The 24,359-nt window shown below is 39.3% G+C and overlaps 1 protein-coding gene across 2 annotated transcripts in view; it reads left to right on the top strand.

The window, feature by feature from the left end:
* The window catches only part of SEL1L3 (SEL1L family member 3), a 38,973-nt gene extending 18,786 nt beyond the window's left edge, over positions 1–20,187 (top strand). The window contains exons 11-24 of one of the 2 annotated variants that reach the window (XM_074587739.1): positions 33–212; positions 1,928–2,047; positions 2,681–2,821; positions 3,933–3,995; positions 6,717–6,893; positions 8,500–8,627; positions 9,262–9,345; positions 11,707–11,797; positions 11,907–11,991; positions 14,101–14,210; positions 15,492–15,619; positions 17,080–17,182; positions 17,279–17,351; positions 18,912–20,187. In XM_074587739.1, the coding sequence (XP_074443840.1) occupies positions 33–212; positions 1,928–2,047; positions 2,681–2,821; positions 3,933–3,995; positions 6,717–6,893; positions 8,500–8,627; positions 9,262–9,345; positions 11,707–11,797; positions 11,907–11,991; positions 14,101–14,210; positions 15,492–15,619; positions 17,080–17,182; positions 17,279–17,351; positions 18,912–19,078 (1,650 nt within the window). In that variant the 3' untranslated portion in view covers positions 19,079–20,187. The remainder of the gene's footprint in view (positions 1–32; positions 213–1,927; positions 2,048–2,680; positions 2,822–3,932; positions 3,996–6,716; positions 6,894–8,499; positions 8,628–9,261; positions 9,346–11,706; positions 11,798–11,906; positions 11,992–14,100; positions 14,211–15,491; positions 15,620–17,079; positions 17,183–17,278; positions 17,352–18,911) is intronic. The other variant, XM_074587738.1, reaches the window with a different exon arrangement.
* The last annotated feature ends 4,172 nt before the right edge of the window (positions 20,188–24,359 follow it).

Below are 24,359 nucleotides of genomic sequence, written 5' to 3'. Positions count from 1 at the left end.
TCACTCTTGTTTATGTCTGTGATTTTTGCCAGGGACTGCTGTATAGTTTGGTTGGTGCCCAGGGGAATGAGAGACTTGCTGTGATGAATCTTGGCTATAAACATTACCAAGGCATTAATAACTATCCACTTGATTTGGAGCTGTCGTATGCTTATTACAGTAATATTGCAATAAAGACATCATTGGATCAACACACTATAAAAGGGGAACAGGTAAAAGAGTTATATCGGAATTTGTGCAAATGACTTTTCATATATTAATATTAATTATGCAGCCAGAACATTTTTGTCTTGGGTTACAAATATTAGCTCATCTAATTTTCCGTTCCTGTGGCAGGGGTGTTGGACTAAATGACCTTTAAAGGTACCTTCCAACCCAAACCGTTCTATGAGTCTATGATTGTTACAAAGTCCCCCAAATTACATGTAGGTATCATACTCTGTTTCTTAGAAAGAAGGAAACCAAATCAAAGTTAGGCTCAAATCCTCAGAATTGTTCACATGCCTGTCTTTCAGTAAAGGCTAAGTCTTATTCTTGGGCCCTAATTCCTCACTCAGATTTTTAATTATTAATATAATTGGATGTTTATTAAGTAATAATAATGGCTTAATTGTTATTGTTTATATTATTTTTATTTTTATTTTTTTATTTAATATTGTTGTTATTGTTAAACAGTGACCTGCTCTTTCAGTAGCCAAACATCATGAAGCTCAAGCAAACGATGAACTGTTCTCTCCATACTTATACCTTTTCTATAATCAAATGCCTACTTGTCATTTGATTATAGATTTGGCTGTTAAATAGCTGTCTGACGAGATAAAGTTACTTTAAAATGAATTTAGAATGATCTGCTAAACAGGAGGTAACACAGCTTTATCTGTAAAGAATACTCAAGGTAGGCCAATACTAGCATCGTGGCTTATCAGAAAGAACGATTATTGTACAAAAAATAGAGATATTTTGATTGCTGAACGTCACAGTTTAACTCCAGCTGGCAGCTATGGCCATGCAGCTGCTCGCTCACCCTCACTTTGCCCCCAAGAAGGGTACGGAGAAGAGGGAGAAAAGGAGGGGAAAGGGAAAAAAAAAGAACTCATGGGTTGAGATAAAGACAGTTTAATAGAACAATATCAGAAAAGGCCAATAACAATAATAATAATGACACAAGTCACTCTCACTGACCGGTGAATTGGTACCTTCCCGAACTGTGATCACAAGTCCCTGCCCTCTGGCCAGCCGCCATTTATATACTGAGCAGGGCGTCCATGGTACGGAATATTCCATTGCCCATTCCATCATTTTGTCTAGAATTCTCAGCTTCTGTGGGAAGCTGAAAAAAGTCCCTGAAAAATATAAACATCACCTGGTAATAACTAAACTAATATGCGTTATTGACATTCCTTTCATACCAAATCTGAACACCACCACTAGACAACCACTAGAAAGAAAATTAACTCCATCCCAGCTGAAACCAGGACGCTGAAGAACTAAAAATCAGCAGATAGCCACCTAGGTGAGAGTGCTGTGGGGCAGGTCTTCATCAAGCTTTCTACCAGCCTTTTTATTATCTTTTAAGGGAGATTTCTATAGCAACTAAAAAGGCTTAAAAGCACTTCCTTGCCATTATTAAGTGCATTTAAAACTAAAAAGGTGGGCATTTTTTTTCAGTTGTTGATGTGTTGGCGTATCTTTCCAGTGTAGAGTGGACTTCAAGTTTTGTACTGTAATGGAGCAGTAAATGATTTTTACACTGGATGTAAGGATGGTTCTTAATGCACTGGCCAGCAGGGAGTGGTGAGAATTTTATGACCCAGAATTGATCACGAATTTTTAGGGATAAACAGGAAATGGGCACCATTTTTGTTTTGGTGGCAGATGCCTGAATTCACTGCATAATAAATTTTTTTTCTGTTCACCTACTCTTCAGGCATTTGTTGAAACTATAAGGCTGATGGATGATGAACTGCTAAAAGCTCAAACAAAAGAAAATGGCGATGTCTTTATGTGGTTAAAACATGAAGCAACAAGAGGAAATGCAGCTGCTCAGGTATAAAGTAATATATTTCCTCTTTCTTGGTTTTATACACACATTATGTATGTACCTCTATAGACTATGTAGGAAAGTTGCAGAGGAAAGTGGAGCGGACAGATGTTTCTTCTTTCCACCCAGAATTGCTTCTTTTTTTATGAGCTTGAACTATTTCCCATGTTTCTGTCTGATGATATCCAGTGACCATGCAAAAAGCTAGAACAATGATGCAAGGCAAAAGGGAGGAGTTGTCAAGACTTAGCAACGTCCTTCTCTGTTCGTTTTCCTGGGTTTGTATTTGGCACAGTGCAATTATTACTGCTGATCCGAGACCAGCAGCAATATGTTGTAATTCTGAGACATTTGCATGCATCAAATCCGCCTTTATCACTTACCCCTGCACTTAAGCCAGACTTTCGTGGTACTGACATCTATAAAAAATAACCCTGCCGTAGATTTAGTATTAGGACATTTCGCCACTGGGAAGCCCTCTGAATATTCCTGATCAGCAATTGTTTTCAAACTGTTGAGGACGTATAACTAATTTCTTCGTGTATTTAAAATACATTTAAGCCTGCAAAAGTCCACTCCTGCAATTCCGGTTTCAATACTAGCATTTATAACATTCATGTTTATGTTGTTTTCTTTTAGCAACGGTTGGCTCAGATGCTGTTTTGGGGCCAACAAGGAGTGGCAAAAAATCCTGAAGCTGCAATAGAATGGTATGCAAAGGGTGCCATAGAAACAGAAGATCCAGTGTTAATATACGATTACGCCATTGTGTTATTTAAGGTAAGTCATGTTTCATATGTTTTTCACTGCAAAAATATCATTCCTATGACATGGGTGTTTGTAAGTTATCTGCAGTGACACACTGTGAGAGTGTATGCAAGTGCTTTTAGATTTACTTTGAAAATCAATCAATAGTTATGAAGCTAATGTTGATTTTTACCAGTTATGCACAAAAATTTTAAAAAGGGCAAGTTAAAAGCACTTTAGTCATTTTGTTCCTTGCCAGATTCAGGATCAAAATACCACCTGAACTGTGGATCCTAATTTTTCCTAATGGTTTGTCACCTCAAAAATCTAACCAGTTAGTAGGCATAGGCCTTGGTGGAGAGATGTAGGTGCAATTTCGATCCTTTTATAGAATGCCCTTTATTAGATCTCTGGGAATTATTTTTTTAGTAGGAATTAAATAGTCTCTGCATGCAGTTGTTTTTTCCCTGCTAGAAGCAGTAGATGGAGGAGGATAAACTCAGGCATAACCCCACCTGAGTCAAATAGGTTGTATCAGCTAAGCAGTGTCACTCATAAGGCATTCAACACTACAAAAGGTTAGAGATATTAATGAAGAGCCCTGGGGTCTTCATCTAATTCCTTTGACAGTGGAGGGCTGTTCTCTACAAAATGCTTGGTTAAGTTTTTCTTTGTTAATTTGAGCACCCATAGTGTGTTTGACCCGTGTCTGGAATTAATTTATATGGATGTCGTCAGGATGATATCTGTGTACTTCCTCTGGAGACATTCTGATATCCTTTTTCAGGAAAGCTGAGAGCTCTTACTCATTTCCAAATCACGAACAATCTATGCACCTTTGAATGCTATTCATTTTTCCTTACTTGTCAAAAATTAGAGATCCGTGATGTTGTTTACCCATAAAAATCACTTGGATCGATGGGTGAAATAATTTTTCTGAGACTGAATCATTGAGACTTTGTAAAGCTGTAAATGAAGGATGAGCACAAAGCTGCTCTTTTTTGTTGTAGCTGTTTAAAGCCGAATAACACCCAGTAAATAATAGTGTCAATGTTAAAATGCATTTTGAATGTGTATATGTGAGTTTTCATCAGACTGTATTTGTAAACAACGACAACGATTGTTTCACATAAACATTTCCTAGGGCCAAGGTGTGAAAAAGAATACAAAACTTGCTTTGGAATTGATGAAGAAAGCAGCAGCCAAGGTAAAATGTAAAAAATATTTTATTGTAAAAGTCTTATGCCAGGTGCTAATAATAATGAACTCTGATTTACATAAAATGCATATTACCATAATTCTGTGTAAATACTAGTTGCCTTCTCCCAGGTGTCTTCACCATGAATAGTGAAAGCCTTATTTCCCCAAATTGGCAGACTAGACCACTCAAAATCAGCCAAAATTTCTATGGAAGAAAAAGAATTCTCTCTACTTGCATCTTTTGGAACTTAATGATAGTTAAGTGACTTACAGAGCGAATAGTTGATCCAGGAGTATTTTTTTGCCTCATATTCCTAAGCCCTTTTTTTTCTAGACCATACTAGGTATGTTTTTTCATAGGAGTGCCTACCAGGCTTGAGTTTTTGACATGATGATCTCTCCAGAGTCAGGTAGGGATAACTGCCTTCTTTGAAAATCCATGCCAGCAGGCTTTGCTATAAAAACAGAACATCTTTAAGTTGGAACGTGAATGAAAAAGAGTAAAGACCGAGGTCTGGATTGTACTTCCGCAGTCTGCACTGAGTAATGGTGCATTCCTGCAACACAAGAGCTGAATGCAGAATCATAGAATCTTCATGGTTGGAAAGGACCCTTAAGATCATCGAGTCCAACCAAACAACCTACAATTGCTGCCACTAGAGCATGCCCTGAAGTGCCACATCTAGACGGTTCTTAAATACCTCTAGGGATGGTGACTCAACCACCTCCCTGGGCAGGCTGTTCCAGTGCCTGACCACTGTTTCAGTAAAGTAATTCCTCCTAATATCTAATCTAAACCTCCCCTGCTGCAACTTCAGACCATTTCCTCTGGTCCTGTCATTATTCACCTGGGAGAAGAGGCCAACACGCACCTCTTTCCAACCTCCTTTCAGGTAGTTGTAGAGGGCAATGAGGTCTCCCCTCAGCCTCCTCTTCTCCAAGCTAAACATGCCCAGCTCCCTCAGCCTCTCCTCATATGACCTGGTCTCCAGACCCCTCACCAGCCTCATAGCTCTCCTCTGGACACGCTCCAGCACTTCAATGTCCCTCTTGTACAGAGGGGCCCAGAACTGAACACAGGACTCGAGGTGAGGCCTCACCAGTACCGAGTACAGAGGCACGATCACTTCCCTGCTCCTGCTGGCCACGCTATTCCTGATACAAGCCAGAATGGTGGCTTCCTGTCCCACCACCCCTGAACAGTAGTGGTTTATGGCTAGTCTCTCTGCTTAGCGTGAGGACTCCTCCAAGGGATGCTGGTGACTGAAAAAAGACTGTATGCACTCCCTCTGGCCAGCTCTTCTCTACTTCAGGGAGAAGAGGACCCTCACTCCATTTAATGACCTAGTACAGTCATATTACCCAGGCCATCATCTCGTCCTTAGTATAAAAATGTAAGAGTACCTCGATCTTGAATACCTTCTGAGCTCTAGAACCAGTACTAGTTCAATTACTGACAATGACAATAGGACTTCACTGCTGACCACCATCAGAAAAGAATTGTGCTTGTTCTATCGTTCCTTTGAAAGAGGAGAGACTACCTGTTGTACTGCCTGTTTGGGAAAGGCTTGAATAAACTGAGTGGTTTTCGCAGTGTGACCAAAATTCCCTTGACTCAGGATCTGAGGAGCAGATTCCAGGAAGAGTCCTAGAGACAACAATTTCCTTACTCTCCTTCAACCCAGATACTTATGTTTTTATGCTCCAGTGCACATTTTCTATACAAAAATAACATCATAAATGTTGAAAAGTTTAACTGCTTTTGCATTTTAATGGATAAGTTAGTAATACTGGTTAAATCTGAAGGGAAAAGGAATCCTTTTTCAGAGCGCCTTTGTAAGTGCCAGTATGCAGTTCTTTCTGCAGAGATTACAGAAGGAGCCTGTGCAGTGTAGAAGCCAACAGTAGCAAACAACTTGTATTTGTGCACTGAGATATTTTTTTTTAGGTAGTTTTTACCTTTTGTAACTGTTCTGACATGTTTGCTATTAAACATACATTATAAAATAGGAGTAAATAGCATGTTCACGTTTATTGGTACAGAGTAATTTGAACTTCTGGCATACTTACAGCCACTGTATGATCCACCAGTTTATGCAAGGAGACAGTGACTCATTGCAACCAAAATAAAAACTGGCAGATTTTCTCCTCTTGATCCATAATTATTGATGCCAAGATGCAACTTAATAATAGCGTGTAGCACTATCTGAAGCAGGTCTGTATGATGTTGGTCAAATACCTTTTGAAAACCGCATCATAAAGTTCTGTGTTCATTGCTTCCTATTTATTCTTAGGGAAATGTTCTAGTTCAAAAAACGTGCTTTTTTCAATTGCTAATCCTGTCAACTAGGTTCTGGGTGTCCATGAGAATAGGTGCCCCATTTTGGCTTTGCGGAGGAAACGGGTGAAAAAGTCACAATTTGTTATTGTCAACAAGTACAAATCTCAATGCAGACACAGCTGAGACTTTATAGAATAAGACGGTGCTGGAGTCTTATTCCTTTCTCTCAACATGAGGCCACAAGGAAGGATAGCGTAAAAAAAGCCAGCAAACTTTTATATCCGTTAGTCCCCAGTGAGTGTAATTTTGGCTGGATCCTTGTGCCAGGCATCTAGAATCTAGGCAAGGTCATGAGAGCACCCAAAGTTGAGCAGCAGGTTGGAATTGTGAAGTGACCCAAAGCAGAATCAAACGCGTGACCTGAGACTGCTGTTCTCCTTCCCTAAGGGCTTGCCCCAGGCAGTGAATGGATTGGGATGGTATTACCACAATTTTAAAAGAGACTACAGAAAAGCAGCCAAACACTGGTTAATTGCTGAAGAACTGGGAAATCCAGATGCATCGTACAACCTCGGTGTCCTTTATTTAGATGGGATTTACCCTGGAGTACCTGGTAGAAATCAAGTGAGTAAATATTTAATAGTACTATTTCTTACATTAGGGCCTAGTTTATGTGTTTATGCTTCGTTCTTAAGGCTGCTGTGTCCAAGTTGGATTTTGATACCTTTTATCACAAAGAAGGGTGTTACTGGGGAATTCAGTCAGATTGCTTAGAGAGAGAGATGTTACTCAAATATCTCAGTCATACTTATGTGCCTGTGTTCCTTTAATTTAGAAACAAAGCAGGTGCAGGTTTAGCTCCGGGGGCTGCTTCTGCTTTCCTCCTTCCAGTGACACCAGCCAGGATAGTGTGCGCTCTCACATCGTGTGATCCTTTCACTTTCTCTCAGCTTTAGATTGGAAAGGATATAGGGAAAGGATGCTTTCCACAATAGATGAAAGCAGCGGAACCGCGTCCCTCAGCTCATGAACAGACATGCTACGTACACATAGATTCCGTAACCTCAGAACTGCAGTGAAAGACCTTCGAGCCAGACTTGCAAATGTAACTATTTAATACAGTCCTGGTAGACTGCAGTATTTCGGTTTGTCTTTCTGTGACACAGCCCATTTATTAACTTTTCTCATTGACATATGCAAAATTCATTTTCCCCCAATAGGAAGGGTCTGCTTCAGTTATATTTCTTTTAATTACCTGGGTAGTTTACGACTAACAGCACAACCATAGTAAGGCAGGCTGTAATAAATGCAAGCAGACCTTGTGCTTGAAGCTAAAAGATGTTTCCAGTGTGGCCTGTGGATTCTGAGATCTGGATATACTCCAGGCTGTGAGCATTTCTACTGCCAACAGCAGCAGTGCCCACCAACACATGCATTTGGCAAATGCGTTTTCCTTCCCTGTGGACCAAAATACACATTTCAGAGTGGAGTGATTATGAGAGTACACCTAAAAGTGCCCGGCTTGCTTTATTCACCAAAGACATGGGCAAGGAGAAATACTTGATTATGGCTGTGCTGGGTACTCTGATATCCACGTTCACTCATAGAAAATATATATCGACAGTTAAAAATTCCCTGAAATAAATTATTTCAGGCTGTATGCCGCTTTGGTTTACATTACAGATTACTGTTTCTGAGGGTAAAACATGGAAAGTCACACAGCCTTCCTGTTTCTGCGGCCCTGTCCCTGCCTGTTCAGCCTGCATTATCTTTTATAAACCAGTTTCAGAGGCTTGAGCACTGGGATTGTGCTCTGCTGGACGTACTGAGCAGTGCTGCTGCTCTCCAGCCGTCACGTAGCCATCGCCAGTGCAAAAGTCCCATTCTGTGTCTCTTCTTCAGCATCCCTTAGTCATCTCCCTACTAGCAAATAACTAATTTTACTTTTGTCAGCACACACAAGGCTTGTATGCTACCAAGTGTTAGTTACGCATTTAGACACTTCTCTATTTGACATTTCATATATTACCAGCCCTTTTTCCTGCCCAAACTATTAAAAAGTTAGAAGAAAGGAATTCATTCCACCTAAATACATTAAAAGTAGTTAAACTGGCTTACCTTAATTAGCTGATTGCCTCTTTTAATTCATTTAATGAAATGAATCCTGGGAAATAAAACTCAATAAACATTAATAATGCAGAGTTGCTAATAGTGTCTTGTTTCTTCACAGACAGTTGCTGCACGCTATTTCTATAAAGCTGCCCAAGGAGGACATATAGAAGGGACTTTACGATGCTCTCTGTACTACATGACAGGAAATATGGAAGAATTCCCTAGAGATCCAGAAAAAGCTGTAATGTAAGGAATGAAACCATTTGTTAAAGGCAAATATATTTCTGGTGGGATTATTTTGAATATTGATGATTTTTAAGTCCATAGTCTAAATATCTTGCATTTCATGGTGCTTACCTCCTCAACAAAAGGTTCTTCTGCAGTAAAGTTTGATCCATGTTAACAGGTGTATTATTTAAATGACCGGTAGATTTTGAGAGATGCTGAGTACTTTAAGTACTTTTTTTTTCTGGAACAACTTGGAGAGGTTGTATCTAACAAAGCCATGCTTATTTGATTTTCAAGAAATATCAGGCTCCTGATGTGGTAGAATTGGTATTTTACATAAGGAAAAAAGCAGATAATTAGTTATTAACTTATGTTTGTTTTCTTAAAAAAAGAAAAAATAAAGAATGTAATTTTGCCAAGAAAAAACATAGGATGTCTCTGATATGCTCATGGAGATGAATGGACAAAATGTTCTAATTCAGTCAATAGTTGTGAGACTGATGCAGCAATTACTGTGAAATCCCATAGTTTGTCTTCTGTAAGAAGTCGGAAGGTGATCCCATATGCTTTTGTGTCCTTTGAGTCAGCGTGAGTTGGGATAACGTCACTGGAGCACAGCTGTTCATTTTTTATTGTTTGTTCTTTTCTACAGCTGGGCAAAACACATTGCAGAGAAGAACGGCTACTTAGGTCATGTCATCAGAAAAGCTCTCAATGCTTATCTGGAACTTTCATGGTATGTTTGTTTTGTTCTCTTCGAGTTCATTTTCTATTTTTCACTTACTTTATAGCATGATAAAATAATTAATTTGGGGTATCCCCTCAAAAAACCACAAATAGCAGCACCACTGAAATCGGTAGTAAAACACACATTAACATAAAGGAAAGGAGGAGTTGACCCAAAGCATAATTCAACAGTTCTGACAGAAACAAGTGAAAAAGAGGGATTTTGTAGAGTGAAATAGTGTTGTATCTGCTGTCTGTGATTTTCATCCCATAGTACCATAGCATGTAGTGTGCACTGGATTAGCCAGAGGACCGCCTTTCACTTTTAATATTCCCTCTGTTCCAAAAGCCGTACTTTGTTTTCTGTCTTTGTTATAATTCCGTGTCACGAAAACTGAGACTGCTGGATTAGATTTCTTCTTTTGAATATGGTTAATATTATCTTTTCTGGAGGCTACAACATCCAATGAGCCAGCCAAGAGGTTTCAAAATAGCCTCCAGGTTAACGCTCTGTTTTTGCAGCGACCTGTAGGCATAAGCATCAGATACTGTATGTGCAGGCATCAGACTGTCATACATCATTAAGACAATGGCTCGTTTAGGCCTGCAGCCTCCCCCTGCTGGTACTTAATTACTGCTTCAGGCTTAGGAGAACTACAAGAAACTGTCAGTGGACTGTTCTGGAGTAAGCCATTCCTAGAAGTTTCCTTCTGTTTGGTCCAGCACAGACATTTCTCCTGAGACTTGACCTCACTTTTCAACACTGAAAAACTCTCAGTTGATATTTTTGTAGCGTGTTCTGATGTACGAGCCTGCGACTCTACCCAGCTCACTCTGCATACAGTCGCATGAAAGTCCTGTTCACGTGACAGGTAGAGCATTAAGATCCCAGAAGGTCTGGTCTTGACAGCTAGGAGGACAAATCTGCTGGAGTCCCACTTGATGTGCCAGTGACTAAGAGTGTACGGGTAGTTACTTATAAATAATGGTCCTAGTCACCTCTGGTTTTAGGAGTATGTCCATGTTGAAATCTTTGCTTCTGAATATTTTTTCATGTATCTTGCACAGGTGTAAATTGTTACACTGCCAACTAGTATGTATTCTTCAGTTGTTGGTGTTACTAGCCATGTGTCAGTCATGGTAGTTTGGTCTTCAGAGACTGATTTAAGGGCCCTAAATGTACTTTCTTTTTTGAATTGCCCTTTGAGACTTAAAGATCAGAAGAACTAACTTTCCAGCTTAGGTATCCTGAATTCCTTCTGTGGTGCCAGATCTCCATTGTCCCAGACGTTTTTACAGGGCAAGTACAAGGAAGAATTTGTATTCTTGCAGCAGCAGCTGGGAAACAGGAGGTTACACCTGCCAGTTCTGTAAGGGCAGCTGTTTTCACAATGTCATTTAAAGTTTCTTTGCTTAAGCACCTACTCTTGAAGTCAAATGTATATTTAAGTATATTTGCTTCCATTTAAATAAACCATTGAACCCTGAAACTTGCCATGGGTTTAGCGTTGTGTTGTGGAGAAAACCACTGGAAGCATGACCCTTTAACAGGACGCCTTAGTAGGAAAAAAGTAACCCGAGTGGTTTTCTTAATGTTGTAATTTTAAAACCAAACGCAAGACTTCCTCTTAATTCTGAATGCTTAGCCTTCATAATATTGAGTAGATGAGTAGCAGAGAACATGAGAGAGATGCTCTCCTCTGGAACGATGCCCAGTACCACTGTACTGCGATACTGGATTGCTGTCCTGCAAATGCAAAATTCGCTTTTATTACTTGCTTTACAGTCAGTGGGATGTATAGAGTCCATAGAGGGACTGAGACTGTTATTTCATTCACATGTTCAAATATAATGAGAGACAATTTCCATTCCAAAGAGCCCATAGTCCAAAAAGACAAGACAAACAAGTCAGAGAAATAAAAGGGTAAAGCATACCAAAGAAGTACCCAGATGAATGTTTGACAGGTAGGTACACTGCTAAGTTAATTATGGATTTTTTTTTTAAGTGGAGGAGGTAAGAGTCTTTTAAGAATGTTTTATCTGAAGCATTTGAATAGATAATTGGGCTTAATATCGATTCAAGTTTATCATCAGTCTTGCACATAGAGTAAATGCACACTGGAGCCAATCTAGCTTCAGTGCAAGAGAGAAAACTGCAGATTCTTGAGAGCCAGCATGGCTTGTTACACCAAGCGCTTCCAGTAGATGTAGCTGTTGCGTGTGTTTGCCAGCCTCTTGCTTTTAAGCCTTGTACCAAAAATTTGCTCTTAGGTGATTTTATCAATTTATTTAGCAGGGGTTTTTTTAACTATGACTAAAATGCATGTTACTTTTGTTAGGTTTTTCACTAATTTATTTTATCTAACATTAGGCATGAGGCTCTACTGCATTACATTTTAGCAGCTGAAACTGGGATTGAAGTGTCACAGTCCAATTTAGCACACATCTGTGAAGAAAGACCAGTAAGTAAATGTATTCACAACTCATTATCCTAAAAGGAACACTTGTTAATAATAGTGTGATCCTAATCTCTTAACTGTGATATGAATGGATCACTTATTTTCTTTCCAGGACCTAGCAAGGAAATACCTAGCAACTGATTGTGTTTGGAGATACTACAATTTCTCTGTTTCTCAAGTCAATGCACCGTCATTTGGTACGTATAGGGAATTCTTTCTTAATTTTAATTTTACCTTTTTTTTTTTTAATTTCAAAACTACGTTTGTTACAACTTCCATATGAGCGAGCAAGTAATCCCTGCTTATCATACATTTCCTTTTTAGTGTTTTGATAGGAATATCAGAGGGGAGAAAATGTATTTTAAGTGTTGTGTTTCAGCACAGATTTTCTGACAATTTCCTTTTTATGGCATAAAATGGATAAAATTTGAATAAAGTAAGATAAAAAAGCTAAGCCCTGAGAAAGGGCTAGATATTTAGGAGCCTAAGCAATTGACTCAAGGTTTAAGAAAAAAAAAAAATAGTAGACTTTAGGAGTTCGTGCTGTTCAGTTTATCACAGAGAAAATCCAAAAGCAAATATACTTCCATATCATAATTCAGTCATGAGAAACTAATGAAGGCTAAAGGATTCCTTATCTAATTTATTAGGAGTTTTCCTGTTAGGGTACAGAGTTTAACAACATTGGCACAGCTTACCTTAGGGAACTAAAGGATTCTCTGTTTAAAAAAAAAAAAAGTTTATTCCTCCAGCCTTAAATTCTACTACATCTGTGACTTTAGTGACTAAGTCATTTTGGTGCCTTTGAAAGAGTTATTTAATATTTGAAAACATTGATCTGATTGTCTCACAAAAAGGTTTAAGTGCTTTGTAGAAAAATGGAGTATAAAAATAATTCAAGCTATTCGTTTAAATACACAGCAGCGCGGAAACTGAATACCACATTGAAGCAGCCTGAAGCCACAGGAGCTGAAACACCCTGTTAGCTTTTGTGAGCAGTTTGTAGACATCTTAGCAAGGTGCAGTTTGGTTGACCCTCTGGCAGATCCACTGGTACAGTCTTACGTTAGAGAAGCTTCTGAAGGTCAGACTCATGGGGTGAGATTGTGATTCCATTCAAGTAAAGGAGAGAAAACTTGCTGGGTGCAACAGGGGAAGGATTTGATTGCTTTATGACATCCTCGCATGGGTAACATAAGGGGAGTTTTATCTCAGACCCCACTCTGCGGTAGTGGAGGATCAAATCCCCAGTGTAGGACCTGGGATGGAGAGTCTAACCCCGGCAGCAGAGATTTCCAGGGCTATGTTATCAGTGCAACACAGGGTGACCTCAAGGTGGGAATGCTCTCTGGGCCAGGGCTGGAATGACACAGTTGGTATGGTTGAGGGGAATTCTCTTCTTGATGATTCACTGCAGCGTTCGTGGCCTTCCACTCTGCATCTGTGCCAGCCCATCTACATAGTCTTTCTGCCTTTGCTGTTGGGGTCAGTGGCCCACTTGCTTCCTGGAAGAGCTCTGCTAGAGTCCACTGTAAAAATAGGTGGAATTTCTAGGTAGTTGCCATAGATACACAAGGCAAGGTATAGAAGTGTTTCAAACCATTTGGGGAAAACTTAGGTCGGATAAGTGTAGACACATTCATGGGAGTTTTTAAACCCTTTAGCATAGATTAGCGCAATGGTGTGCTTGCTCTTCTCTGGGTCAATGCCCACTCTGTTGGTACATTTCATTACTGTGAAATACCACAGAAAGATGTTTGTAAAATATTTCCTGGGCATCGCTTCCTTCTAGACCAGGAAAATTCTATCCTTGCCATTCTCCTGGGTTGGGTTGGATCTGAAACTAATGAAATTGTCAGCAAAGTTCTGTAACGTTGGGGATGGGTTCAGCCACAATGACAGGTACAGAACAAATGCTTAGACAGCATGTTTTTTAAGTCTTACCAAGTTAGTAGGGTTAGCCTGAATAATAAGGCTAGAGGTTGCCCAAAAGCAGATTCAGCAAGTGAAGAAAGAATGCAGTATAAAGTTTCTAAATCTCAGTTTTTGTACAAGTAGCAATATCATTCACTGAATTCACTAAAGAGAAGCCATGAGAAACCGTTTCATCTAGGATAAATATTTTCAGTGGGCAGGCTGATGTAAAGTATCCACAGAGGCAGAGAGAGAGTACTCTTTTTTTTTTTTTTTTTTTTTAAATACGGTGCTTTGAATAGAATTACCATTAACTTCTCCATCACATTAATAGTTGGTTAATTCTATTTCTACAAATACTCTCAATGATCTGCTAGTGGTTTCTTCCACAGCTTATTTGAAGATGGGTGATTTCTACTACTATGGTTACCAGAACCAGTCTAAAGATCTTGAGCTGTCAATGCGGATGTACGCACAAGCTGCATTAGAGGGAGATTCACAGGTGGGTCCGCAGTTGTAATGTGTTTATAAGACATCAGAGCTTAGAACAATCTGAGGATTTACCTGGGACTGATTATTGGCTACGTCTGCACTGAAGAAACCCAGTAGAATAAGTTATAATTATCTCACAATACCTTGTGAGTCAACAGTTGCTGTTTCATGATAATAGAAGGTAAACCTAGCATAGATGGACAGTCCTAGAATTAGGCTGTTTTGAAAGCTAAAGGTGAACCGCCTAATTCAGTGCTACCATACCTTGGCACAATTGATTCTGTTGTGACTTTGGTATTTTTCTTGCTGCAAGGGGAAGAATTAATAGACTGCAGAGTTGTATTCCAGTCCTATCCTCTGCTATTTCAGGATATAAACAAAAAGACTGGCTCATTTCCCTTGGTACATTGCGTGAATCCTAGGATGGATTTTGTTCACTCCGCCAACAAAAGCTTCATCTTAAAAGCACTTTATAATTAAAAGATACACCGTATCTCATTACTAAAGACATGCAATGTTTCAACACTGAGTTTACTGCCCTCAGACCCTCCTGAAGTGTCCTGGGTGCAATATTCTGTTCTCCCTCTCCCTATGACAATGTCCCCAGGCAGTATCTTGTATGTTAATTTACTAGAGGTAGCATAGTTGGATTCTGTTTTGAGGATATCGGGACAAAACATTACTACTAAACTAGCAAAGGAAAGAAGAAATGCATGAACAGTTACTTTAAAGTATGGAAGCCAAACCGATGGGGAATCCTGTAATACATCTCACGCGTGTTCATGTTCATGGCTCTGAAGAGACATAGGGATGCCTAAGACTTGTCCAAGTAGGCAAAACTTTAAGATTAGGGACTTAAATTGTCTGGAGAAAACTTCTGCTCTCAATTTCACAATTCAGATTGCTGTTGATGTATAGAGCTAGGTGGAGGGGAATTTAACAGTAACAGAACAGGAATCCATTTCTGCTTTCAATCTGTATTTCCCTAGTAGATAAAAGATTACAGTTTGATATGGTATCTTCTGTGTTCAAAAAGCGACTAAAAATGAGAAAGCTCAGATCTTTTTCCATGTGGTTCCTAAGAAAATGGTGATTCTTTTGCATTTTCAGTATTTACCTGGGTATATGATTAGGAGAGAAGGCTCTCATAATTATTCAGTGAAGATCATGTTATACAAAATTTATTTACATAAGACAGTTATAATTATTTAGATCTTTGATGCTGAGTAGACCTTAAATATAGATGTGAAAATTTAATCGTTAAAACGTATGTGTGCTTTTTTATTGTTAGGGTTTCTTTAATTTGGCCCTTGTCATGGAAGAGGGCAACTCCATACCTTCCTACATTCTGGATCACTTGGAAATTGATCAGGCATTGCATTCTAGTAATACCTCACTTCTTCAGGAACTTTATTACAGGTGAGTCTTTTTTCCCCTTAATCAGCATCTTCTGTTTTTCTATGTGAGTAACATTTACGCTTGGAGAGCAGCAACTCCTGTAATTATTAACTTTGTTCACTTGTATGATTTAAGGCAGGTTAAGGTCAACATGTTTCAAACGCTTAAATGACCTAAATTTATTTCAGTTTATGCCTCTAAAAGAGACCCGATTATATGTGGTTACCTGATACAGCAGGGACTGGATTTAATGACCCAGGAGGTCTTTTCCAATTCAATATATTTAAGTTCCTAAGTTAGGCACTGCCAATTTGTATACAGTCCAGAACAATCTTTTAATGATAAATATAGCATAACTTATTACAGAACTGAAAATTATGTAATTGGGATAACAGTAGTCCTTCCTATTTATTCTGTAAAGATGTTCCAGCCTGGCACAGATGTTATGATACAGAATGTCAGGTATGTGAGAAGGATACAGGTCTGCTGCCTGAATGTCTGTGCCGGCACCGTTCATGCACAAGCCATCCTAGAACCTCCAGTTCTGGTGCAGAACTTAGGTTTCCTTTACCTGGGTAGAGCAACGTGTGTTGGAAAGCATAGTGGGAAGGGAAGCTTACAGAATATTTGGCGGATTTGTGGATATTTAGCCTTTCAGATATTTAAAGGTGGAGGAGCTAATGCACTGAGAGTAACTGCAGAGAGTTTTACAATCATCATACACTTTTTTTCCAGAAGGGCACTAGCTTTTTCTAAAAATGTATATAAAATATATATAATTTTATATAAATTATCTATTTTATATATAATATATAAAGAGTATATAATTTAATATAAAAATTTTATATATATATATATATACACACACCCTCACCCCTCCCTCCTCAGCTTGGTAGGAAAGAGTAGATTAAAACCGGTGCCTGTGATTTAACTGTCTAAACTCCCCTAGTAGGTGAAATCCTAACTGATGCAAGTGAGAAAGTTGCTCAGCTCACTCCACGACAGATACCTCGGAGCTAGTCAGCTAAGGTGTTTTTCAAGCTCTGACGGCATTGTGTACTACTCCAGTGTCCCTAAAGGGGGTTTAGGCACCAGCATCCTGCATAGGCATCTAAATTTTGTGCATCTAATCTTAAATCAAGTCCTACTGCTGTTGACTCACATTAGTTAGAACAAAGCAACTTGGCTACAACCTTGTCCTGTGACTGCTTGGCCAGGGTAGCCTGGATGCTTAGACCTGTTGGTGACTAATAAGAAAATAAAAAAAATATACTCCTAGGGTAGGGAATTCTGTGCTTAATTAAGTTAATCTGGTATTTCTATGAATTTTTACTTCACCATCTGTGAGAGAGTGATGATAATACCTGCTTGTTTTTCTGGGTTACTGAGGTTTGCTGAAAACCCACTTTAGATTACCAGACAACAAATGCCACAAAACTGTAGATGAGGACTGATTAGTAGTTTTTATCTTCTTGTCGTAGGTGCTGGAATAATAGCAACCAAGAATCAATTAGTCCATGCTCATTAGCACTGCTTTATTTTTATGTGAGAGTTTTCTGGAACAATATTTTACAGTCTACTCTGGTATGTATTGCTCCTTTGGTACACGCACAGTTCATTTGGAGCACTTACCTTGCCTTTACACTGCTCTAATTATGTTTTTTAAACTTACTGTCACAGATCTACTTCATGGGAACCTTTCTTTTATCAATTCTGGTTGCATTTGCAGTGCAGTATTTTCAGGCTTTATCTGGTAAGTATTTGTCATGGTAAAATTGAAGAAAGAGGAATGATCTTTTTATTTCAGTAAAAGCTTCAAAAATAAAAGCAGGAATTCTAGATTTGGTAGAGGTACCTCTGAACAGCAGCTTCTTTGACACACAAGTCTTTTGTGGATCATTGAAAAGGGGTAGATGAAGCAAGGCAAGTTTTAAATCTGCTGGTTTCTGGAGAATTTCCCTTGATAAAAGGGATTCTTAATAAAAAACACGAACTGCAGGAGACTGTGACTGGAAATAAGAGATTACTTCCCATCTCTCAACATCCACTATGCTTAGAGTAATTACATGACTTTAATTTCATATGTTGTCTCCACAATATGCGATGAGACCGTGTTCCCTGTTTCGTAGGAGTGGATCCATTTGGATACAAGGTGGGAGAAAAAGGGAGGTTCAGAGAGCTGGTACATTGGAGTAATTTAGGAGGTGGCAGTTCAGCCTCTTCAGACCAGTAACAGAATCAGTAAATACGGTCAATCTGCACTTGCCGACTCCTCCTGTCTTAAACTAGAAAGGTTTGCTGTATGTTCTCTGTTGTGATGGGACAGAGAATACAGAGGGACAGAAAACCAAATGCCAGACTTCAGTCTCTTAATACTTCCGTTATTTTTTTATCATATTGAAAGCGATAGAATCATAGAACTGTCAGGGTTGGAAGGGACTTTAAAGATCATCTAGTTCCAGTGCCCCTGCCATCTCCCCCTAGGGCAGGTTGCTCAGAGCCCCATCCAGCCTGGCCTTAAAAACTTCCAGGGATGGGGCTTCCGCCACCTCTCTGGGCAACCTGTTCCAGTGTCTCACCACCCTCATGGTGAAGAACTTCTTCCTAACATCCAATCTGATATCAGAGATATCAGAGCCAAAACTAGATTGTGCAGGAAAAGGGAAAAACATCCTACAATCACATGCAAAAATAATGAGTGAACTTTTTAAAAGCATTGCCAGCTTCAACCAAGTGTCTCACTTCAAATCCCAAGGCAGGATCTTGATGGGGAAGTTGTGAAATGAATATTACAAGTTATGAAAATAATTCCTACCACTACTAAATGTACTTTCTTATGTTGTGACTTAATTCCAGTAGGCAGTTTAAGCCCATGTCAGAAAATACTGGGTTTGGACATATTTCTTTAATAAAATACAGAAAAAAAAAAATTACTTTTCACATTGACAGCCTATACCTATAGGGAATGGTATTTAAAAAAAAAACAAAACACCATTAAATATAAAAAGATTATTTGTATTTTATAACTCCTAGACAGCATTTAAGACATGTAGCTATGAATAACATGCTGACTATGGAAGTAATTCTGAAACCCTGCTTTCTTTTCTTGCTAGCTATAATTTGTGTAACTTGGGAATCACACTACATCTGTAAGAAGTATATAGTTACAGACATTCTTCTTTCATTATTTCCTAACTTTTGAGTATTATCTTTATATGTGATTTTATATCCACATAATATTTAAATATTGATGAACAGACTTCTAGACGCAGTGGGGTCTTTTTTAATAATTTCTTTTGACATTTTTCTGAAGCCCATAATTCTCCTGGAACAAGATCAGAACCGTCATCAGATGAACCTTCTTCCTCAGAGAATAGCAGCGAGGATGCTACCAGACTAGTACAGCAAGACGAATCTACCTTTTCAAATGATTTAGCCCAGCAGGAGTCAAACCCTCAGAATCCTCTTGTTACAAGCTGAAGTGTAGTTTTCTTAAAGTTGACGTCCCATTGGGATATGAACAACTACAAATCTAAGAACTGGCAACCAACCCTGTTAGTGACATTAATAATGCAGTCCAGCAGCCAAAATCATAGGGAAATTCACTGATCTGATTGCTCCACTATAGAGGGAAAACATCCCTATAATTTATTTAATGCTCCAAACAGATAATGCAGATTATCTCACTATATACAACACATGATCATACTGTATTTCATTGAAGGACTAGAAGAAAACATGCAAAGTCCTTGCCTAATTAAAGAATGAGTAAACCTCCCACCAGTTCTGATGAACAAGTTTTTCGCATCTTATTAACTTGCCTTTACTGCATTTGAGATTACTTTACCGGTGAAGTTGGCAGAGTTTTCCAAGTTGTAAGCATGGAAGTTACATAAAAGCGAAGCCCAGCCACCACCACTTTCCAAGTTCCACGGAACACCAAGCCAGGACATTTGTACATGCAGTGATAACAATTACTTCTTTGGCATTTTATATTCCATCCTAACTCTTTTATGCAAAAAGTATTTTGCTTTGAAAGACACCAGGAAGCGTTGCAGTATGATCATAATGTAGTAGCTGTGCTGGCTAACCCTTGGTCAAAGTTTCACAGTGTCAGCAGTTCCCTGGCAGGCACAACAGAACAATCCCTGCCCTGCCGAGAGCCACTGATTAGAGAAAGTAGCTTCCTCAATGAATAAATAAAAGAATAATTAAGTGTGAACAGGTGACACAAAGTGAATGAACAATTTATTGTTTGGTTCTTCCATAGGTAACATTGGCGAGGATTTATTTCATGTTTTACAGTAACTCCTAAAGACACCTATTTAAGTGACAGTTTATTTGATAAATGTTAGATGGGTTATATGGATAACAGGTATGGAGTGCGAATGCCTTCTGTCTGATTTAAAGCTGTCTGGTAAGTGGCTGTAGGAAAGGGCTGACCTTAAAAGCAGGGATGCATGCACCTCTGCAAAATGAGGCAGACCACAGACTCTAAATTGCATCAATCTATGCATTACTGAGGGTTAAATCCACTCTCCTTGCACTACATTATTTACTCTTGTAAATAAAAATATTTTTCTAATTGAGCCTGTATGTGACAGATTTTATTTCTTTTTAAAGCACCTGTCAGATGAAATCATGTCTTGCTGTTGCACGTTCTGAAGAACATTACTTAGGCATCTGTTTTCATAGCTCCAAATGGGACAGTCAGCCCTTGCTTTCTTTGAGGAATACAGCGTTCTCACAGAGCAGGCCTCAAAGAGGTTTTGTTTCGTTTTTCAATCAAGACATAGGAGCTTTTAGTAAGAAAGCAATGACTCAAAAGGAAAAAAGCCTCCAACCTTCAAGAGAAGTTTTATACATATATATATACACACACAAAAATGTATTATATACATACCATCAGGGTGCGTTTTACTTGCAGAAAACTGGACATTCAGAAGTGTTCAGAGAAGAGTTGATGCTTTGAAGCTCCATTGAGTAAGCAAGGGGGGGGGGGAACCACCCACCCAGACATTGAAGCTCCCCGCCCCAGCCATATAATCGGGAAGCGAGTTGTGTGCCACATTACTGAGTTTTTCATTTATGTGAGCAAGAACAGTGCAAAGAGTACTACTTGTTCTTAGTACAGTTGCAGATACGTATTTTGTTCTTTTTATGTATAGCCAAGTATTTTGAAGTGTTACAAGGAGCTCCACTTTCGCAATACTAAACTGCTGTTGAGTTACAGAGGTTGTACACTCTGCTTTTGGTATCCACTGCAGATGGACCACCAGCATTTTTGAGTCTGTTTCGAGTTGCAAAAACTTGTGCAGCTAAGTTTCAGTGTATCAAGTTCCTTAACACAAATGTATGGCTATTTCAAGAATTCTCTCAACTTTTATCACCTGATAAAAGAAAACAGTGTGCATCTGCATTAAAACTGGGGCAGGTTTAGATGGTAAACCCAGAAGTATTGCAGAAAGTCAAGTGTAGCCTCTGAAGACAAGTAGAGAATCATCGCAACATAGGCATGGTGTTAGGTACCAAATACAGCTAGATGGTCACAAAAACCCATTGGGACATGCACGTGACAAATTTTGCTTATAGTAAGCTACATGTGCAAGCTGTATGACCTATGTATGTAGTAAAATATGTAGCAAAATTGAAGCCCTTAGCGAAATATTAATCCCATGGGAGTTCGTCAGTGGTGGCATGTTTGCAGCCCACGTGTTGAAATCATGGGGTTTAGAGCAGCAGTGGTTTAGGTTGTGTACACATGGGTCAGAGTTAAGCGTTCGCAGTCTGGCTGACTGCCTTTTGCTCTCTAAAGTAAGCCCATGTTCTCAACTTCAGTAATTAACTAATTTGAGGTGGTTTGCCAGAAACGTGGTTTCACATCTGTATTTCAGAAGACAACTGCTGAGGTTGCAATATATTTCTTGACGCCAGCAGTTAATAGGTCTTTGTTTATTGTTAGCTATTACATCAGAAAGTTCTACCAAAGTATACTTAAAGTATGTTAAGATAAGCAACGCTTCACAATAAACTGGCAATCCTTAAGGCTGAGATAATAATAGTTACATTATTATCCTTCATTTCTTATAAGACCTAGGGGACTATTATTCGACAACCTAGAGAATCAAACAATTCCTGGAGAGAAAGGATGGTTAGTTAAGCAAAGCAGCTACATAGTTCTACTACATCCACAAGAAGGTTAAAAAGGAAAAAAAAAAAAAAAAGTTGCTGTATCAAGAATTATTTTTCTTAAATTGTAAAAAGACCACGGAAGTCTATAGTTCCTGCAGCCCATATGCTGACTGGTCAGGTTGGGAGTGAGGAAATAAGTCACAAGCAGCTAAAATGTTGCTTGTTTATACAAGTTTCGTAGAAGTCCAGCCATCTGAACACCCCAGGTAGTACTTAAAGCAGTATAAGCTGTGGCCATTTTTCCTTTTCTCCCTTGGTGCAGCCCAGAATCATCTTTAGCAGATTAAATTAGAGACAACAAAGAATTTCAGAGTGGTTATTTACAAAATAGGTGCCCAATTATCTGAAATTAATGCCACTTACACCAACTAAGTAAACAGATGTGTTACAGCAAGCGACAAGGAAGAGAAGTTATTACATACGATATATCAAAGTGCTGTGAAAAAAGGGAGAATTGATAGATAGATACCAACTACAGCTTGGGAAAGGAAGGTGCGTGAAGATTTGCTTAAAAAAAAAAAAATTCAATGTTGAGTAGTTCTGAGTGGTGAACAACCAGTTATGCAAAATTCACGACTGTGCTGAAAAGTTTGTTGAGCTTTGAATTCCATGGCAAGGCAGCAGCAGGACAGCCCTGAGCGTGGGCATCCTTAGGTGGGCGGCTCTGTGACCACTGCATGGTGCTGCTTCCCAGTCCACACAGAGATGAACGTTACATCCCAATATACGGGCACGAGTCTGTGCTTAAAGTTATATATCAGTACACGTTAAGGAGTCATACCTTGCAATTGAAATTTTATTCAGCAATGAAGAGGCCAGCACATGGGAATTAGTCCTGGCACGCTGAATACCTACTATAAGTACACCCTCTGTTGGGACTTCTCTATTCCCATTTGAGCTACAGGGAAAGCATAGATGGTCTTTAAAAGCATGTGAGAAACATGGATTGTCTGCAAGGAGATGTTTTATAGCAGATTCTCATCTGTGTAAGCTGTCCCCATTGACTAAAGGACTGTGACATTTGGCACTGGCTGTTGACCCTTATCCTGGATGAACTGCATCACAAGAGGTACACAACAGGTTGAATAAGCTTCAGCTGAGGAATTCCACCCACACACCCTCTCCTCCCTCCCAAAAATGCATGGGCTGCATCAAAAGACCTGGGATGTAGAAAAAGAACGGGAGTGAAAGAAAAAGCTGGAGTTTTTGAAGAGCAAGCCCAAGCTTAAGGAAGCTAAACAATGATGAGGGGAGTCCAAGCACGGAGCAGTTTCCTACGCTGTCTTCTAAGGTCTAGGTGACAGGAGCAATTCCTGAATAATCAGCAGAACATCGTAAATGAAGAAAAAGCAACTACTGGGCTATAAGTGTGCTGTAAATGCAGCACAGCTTGGATGTTTATGAAAGGACCCGATTCCTATGCCAGAAGGCCAAATTATTATTTACAGTAAAAAAAAAAAGTAGCAGTGAATCCATGCCTAAATACAAGTTATCTGTGTCAAAACCAGAAAATATCAGGAGTAATGAATAGCCAAAATAGAAAAGATCACTTGTATAATTGCAGTATGTACTTACATTACAGTAAGCATTAGATGTGTTTGAAAAAAGACAAAAAAACCACCACAAAAAAAACCAAGACAAAAAACCCATGCCAGAACAAGCAGAAACCTCAGACACTTGCTGTAGATTAGATATTCTGAAGCATTGAAGTTCTAAACTTATATTGCACCCATTGACTTAAGCGACTTGGGTTGTTTAGTAAGTGCTATCAGATACCCATCCACCTTTGGGCATCTGAATAACCCCTTGGAAGAAATCTGTGTGCAACAGGTTCATTTATAACTGTGTTTGGTGATCTTTCCTCTCTGCTAACGTATTCCCTGACCTTGCTTCCCTCCCCACTTCACATTTTCTGATTCCTGTTATTCTCCTTCCTTTGTCCGTGTTGACCTCTCCTTAATCACTCGTCCACCTTCTAGATAGCTCCTGCTACTCAGCATTGCCATTTGCTCTTATCGGTTCTGGCAGGCGAACAGGAGAAAGCACAAGTCCATTAGCAGTGCCTAGCACTGTTTTATGACAGTTTGACAAAGTAGGAACCGAGACACCTGCACAGCATTTTCTATCTGTTCATTACAGCACGGCCCGAGTCATGCATTTACGCAGCAACTATCTTTAATTGTGCAAGTTCACAGCAAATCTCCCTATCTAGATGAATTAATGAAGGCCAGGCTCCACTACCTGGCTGCGAGTAGTTAAACTCTTTGTGAATATCCAGTTGCCTCGTGTACTGCTTTGTTGGGACCAGTCCTGGTCCATAAAACCACCAAAATGGTGCCCAGCCATTGTGTAGGAGGATTCTACTCAAACGGGCTGAAGTGAGGCCAGGAAGCACACCACCAAATAGCCCAGATGACCATGAGCCTTGTTTAGATTAATTGTGCAGACGAACCAAGGCTGCTGGCCTTTGTTACAGGCTCTGAGACTCCATTCCACCCCCAAGCAACTATTGTAAGATTAGTCCCTCTGATTTCACCAGCCTGTTTATCGATGTGTGCCTTCCAGCAGA

This window comes from Larus michahellis, chromosome 5, assembly GCF_964199755.1.
Source record: "Larus michahellis chromosome 5, bLarMic1.1, whole genome shotgun sequence".
Lineage (NCBI taxonomy): Eukaryota > Metazoa > Chordata > Aves > Charadriiformes > Laridae > Larus > Larus michahellis.
Note: the sequence above shows the minus strand (reverse complement) of the source record. Positions and strands in the feature narration are given on the sequence as shown.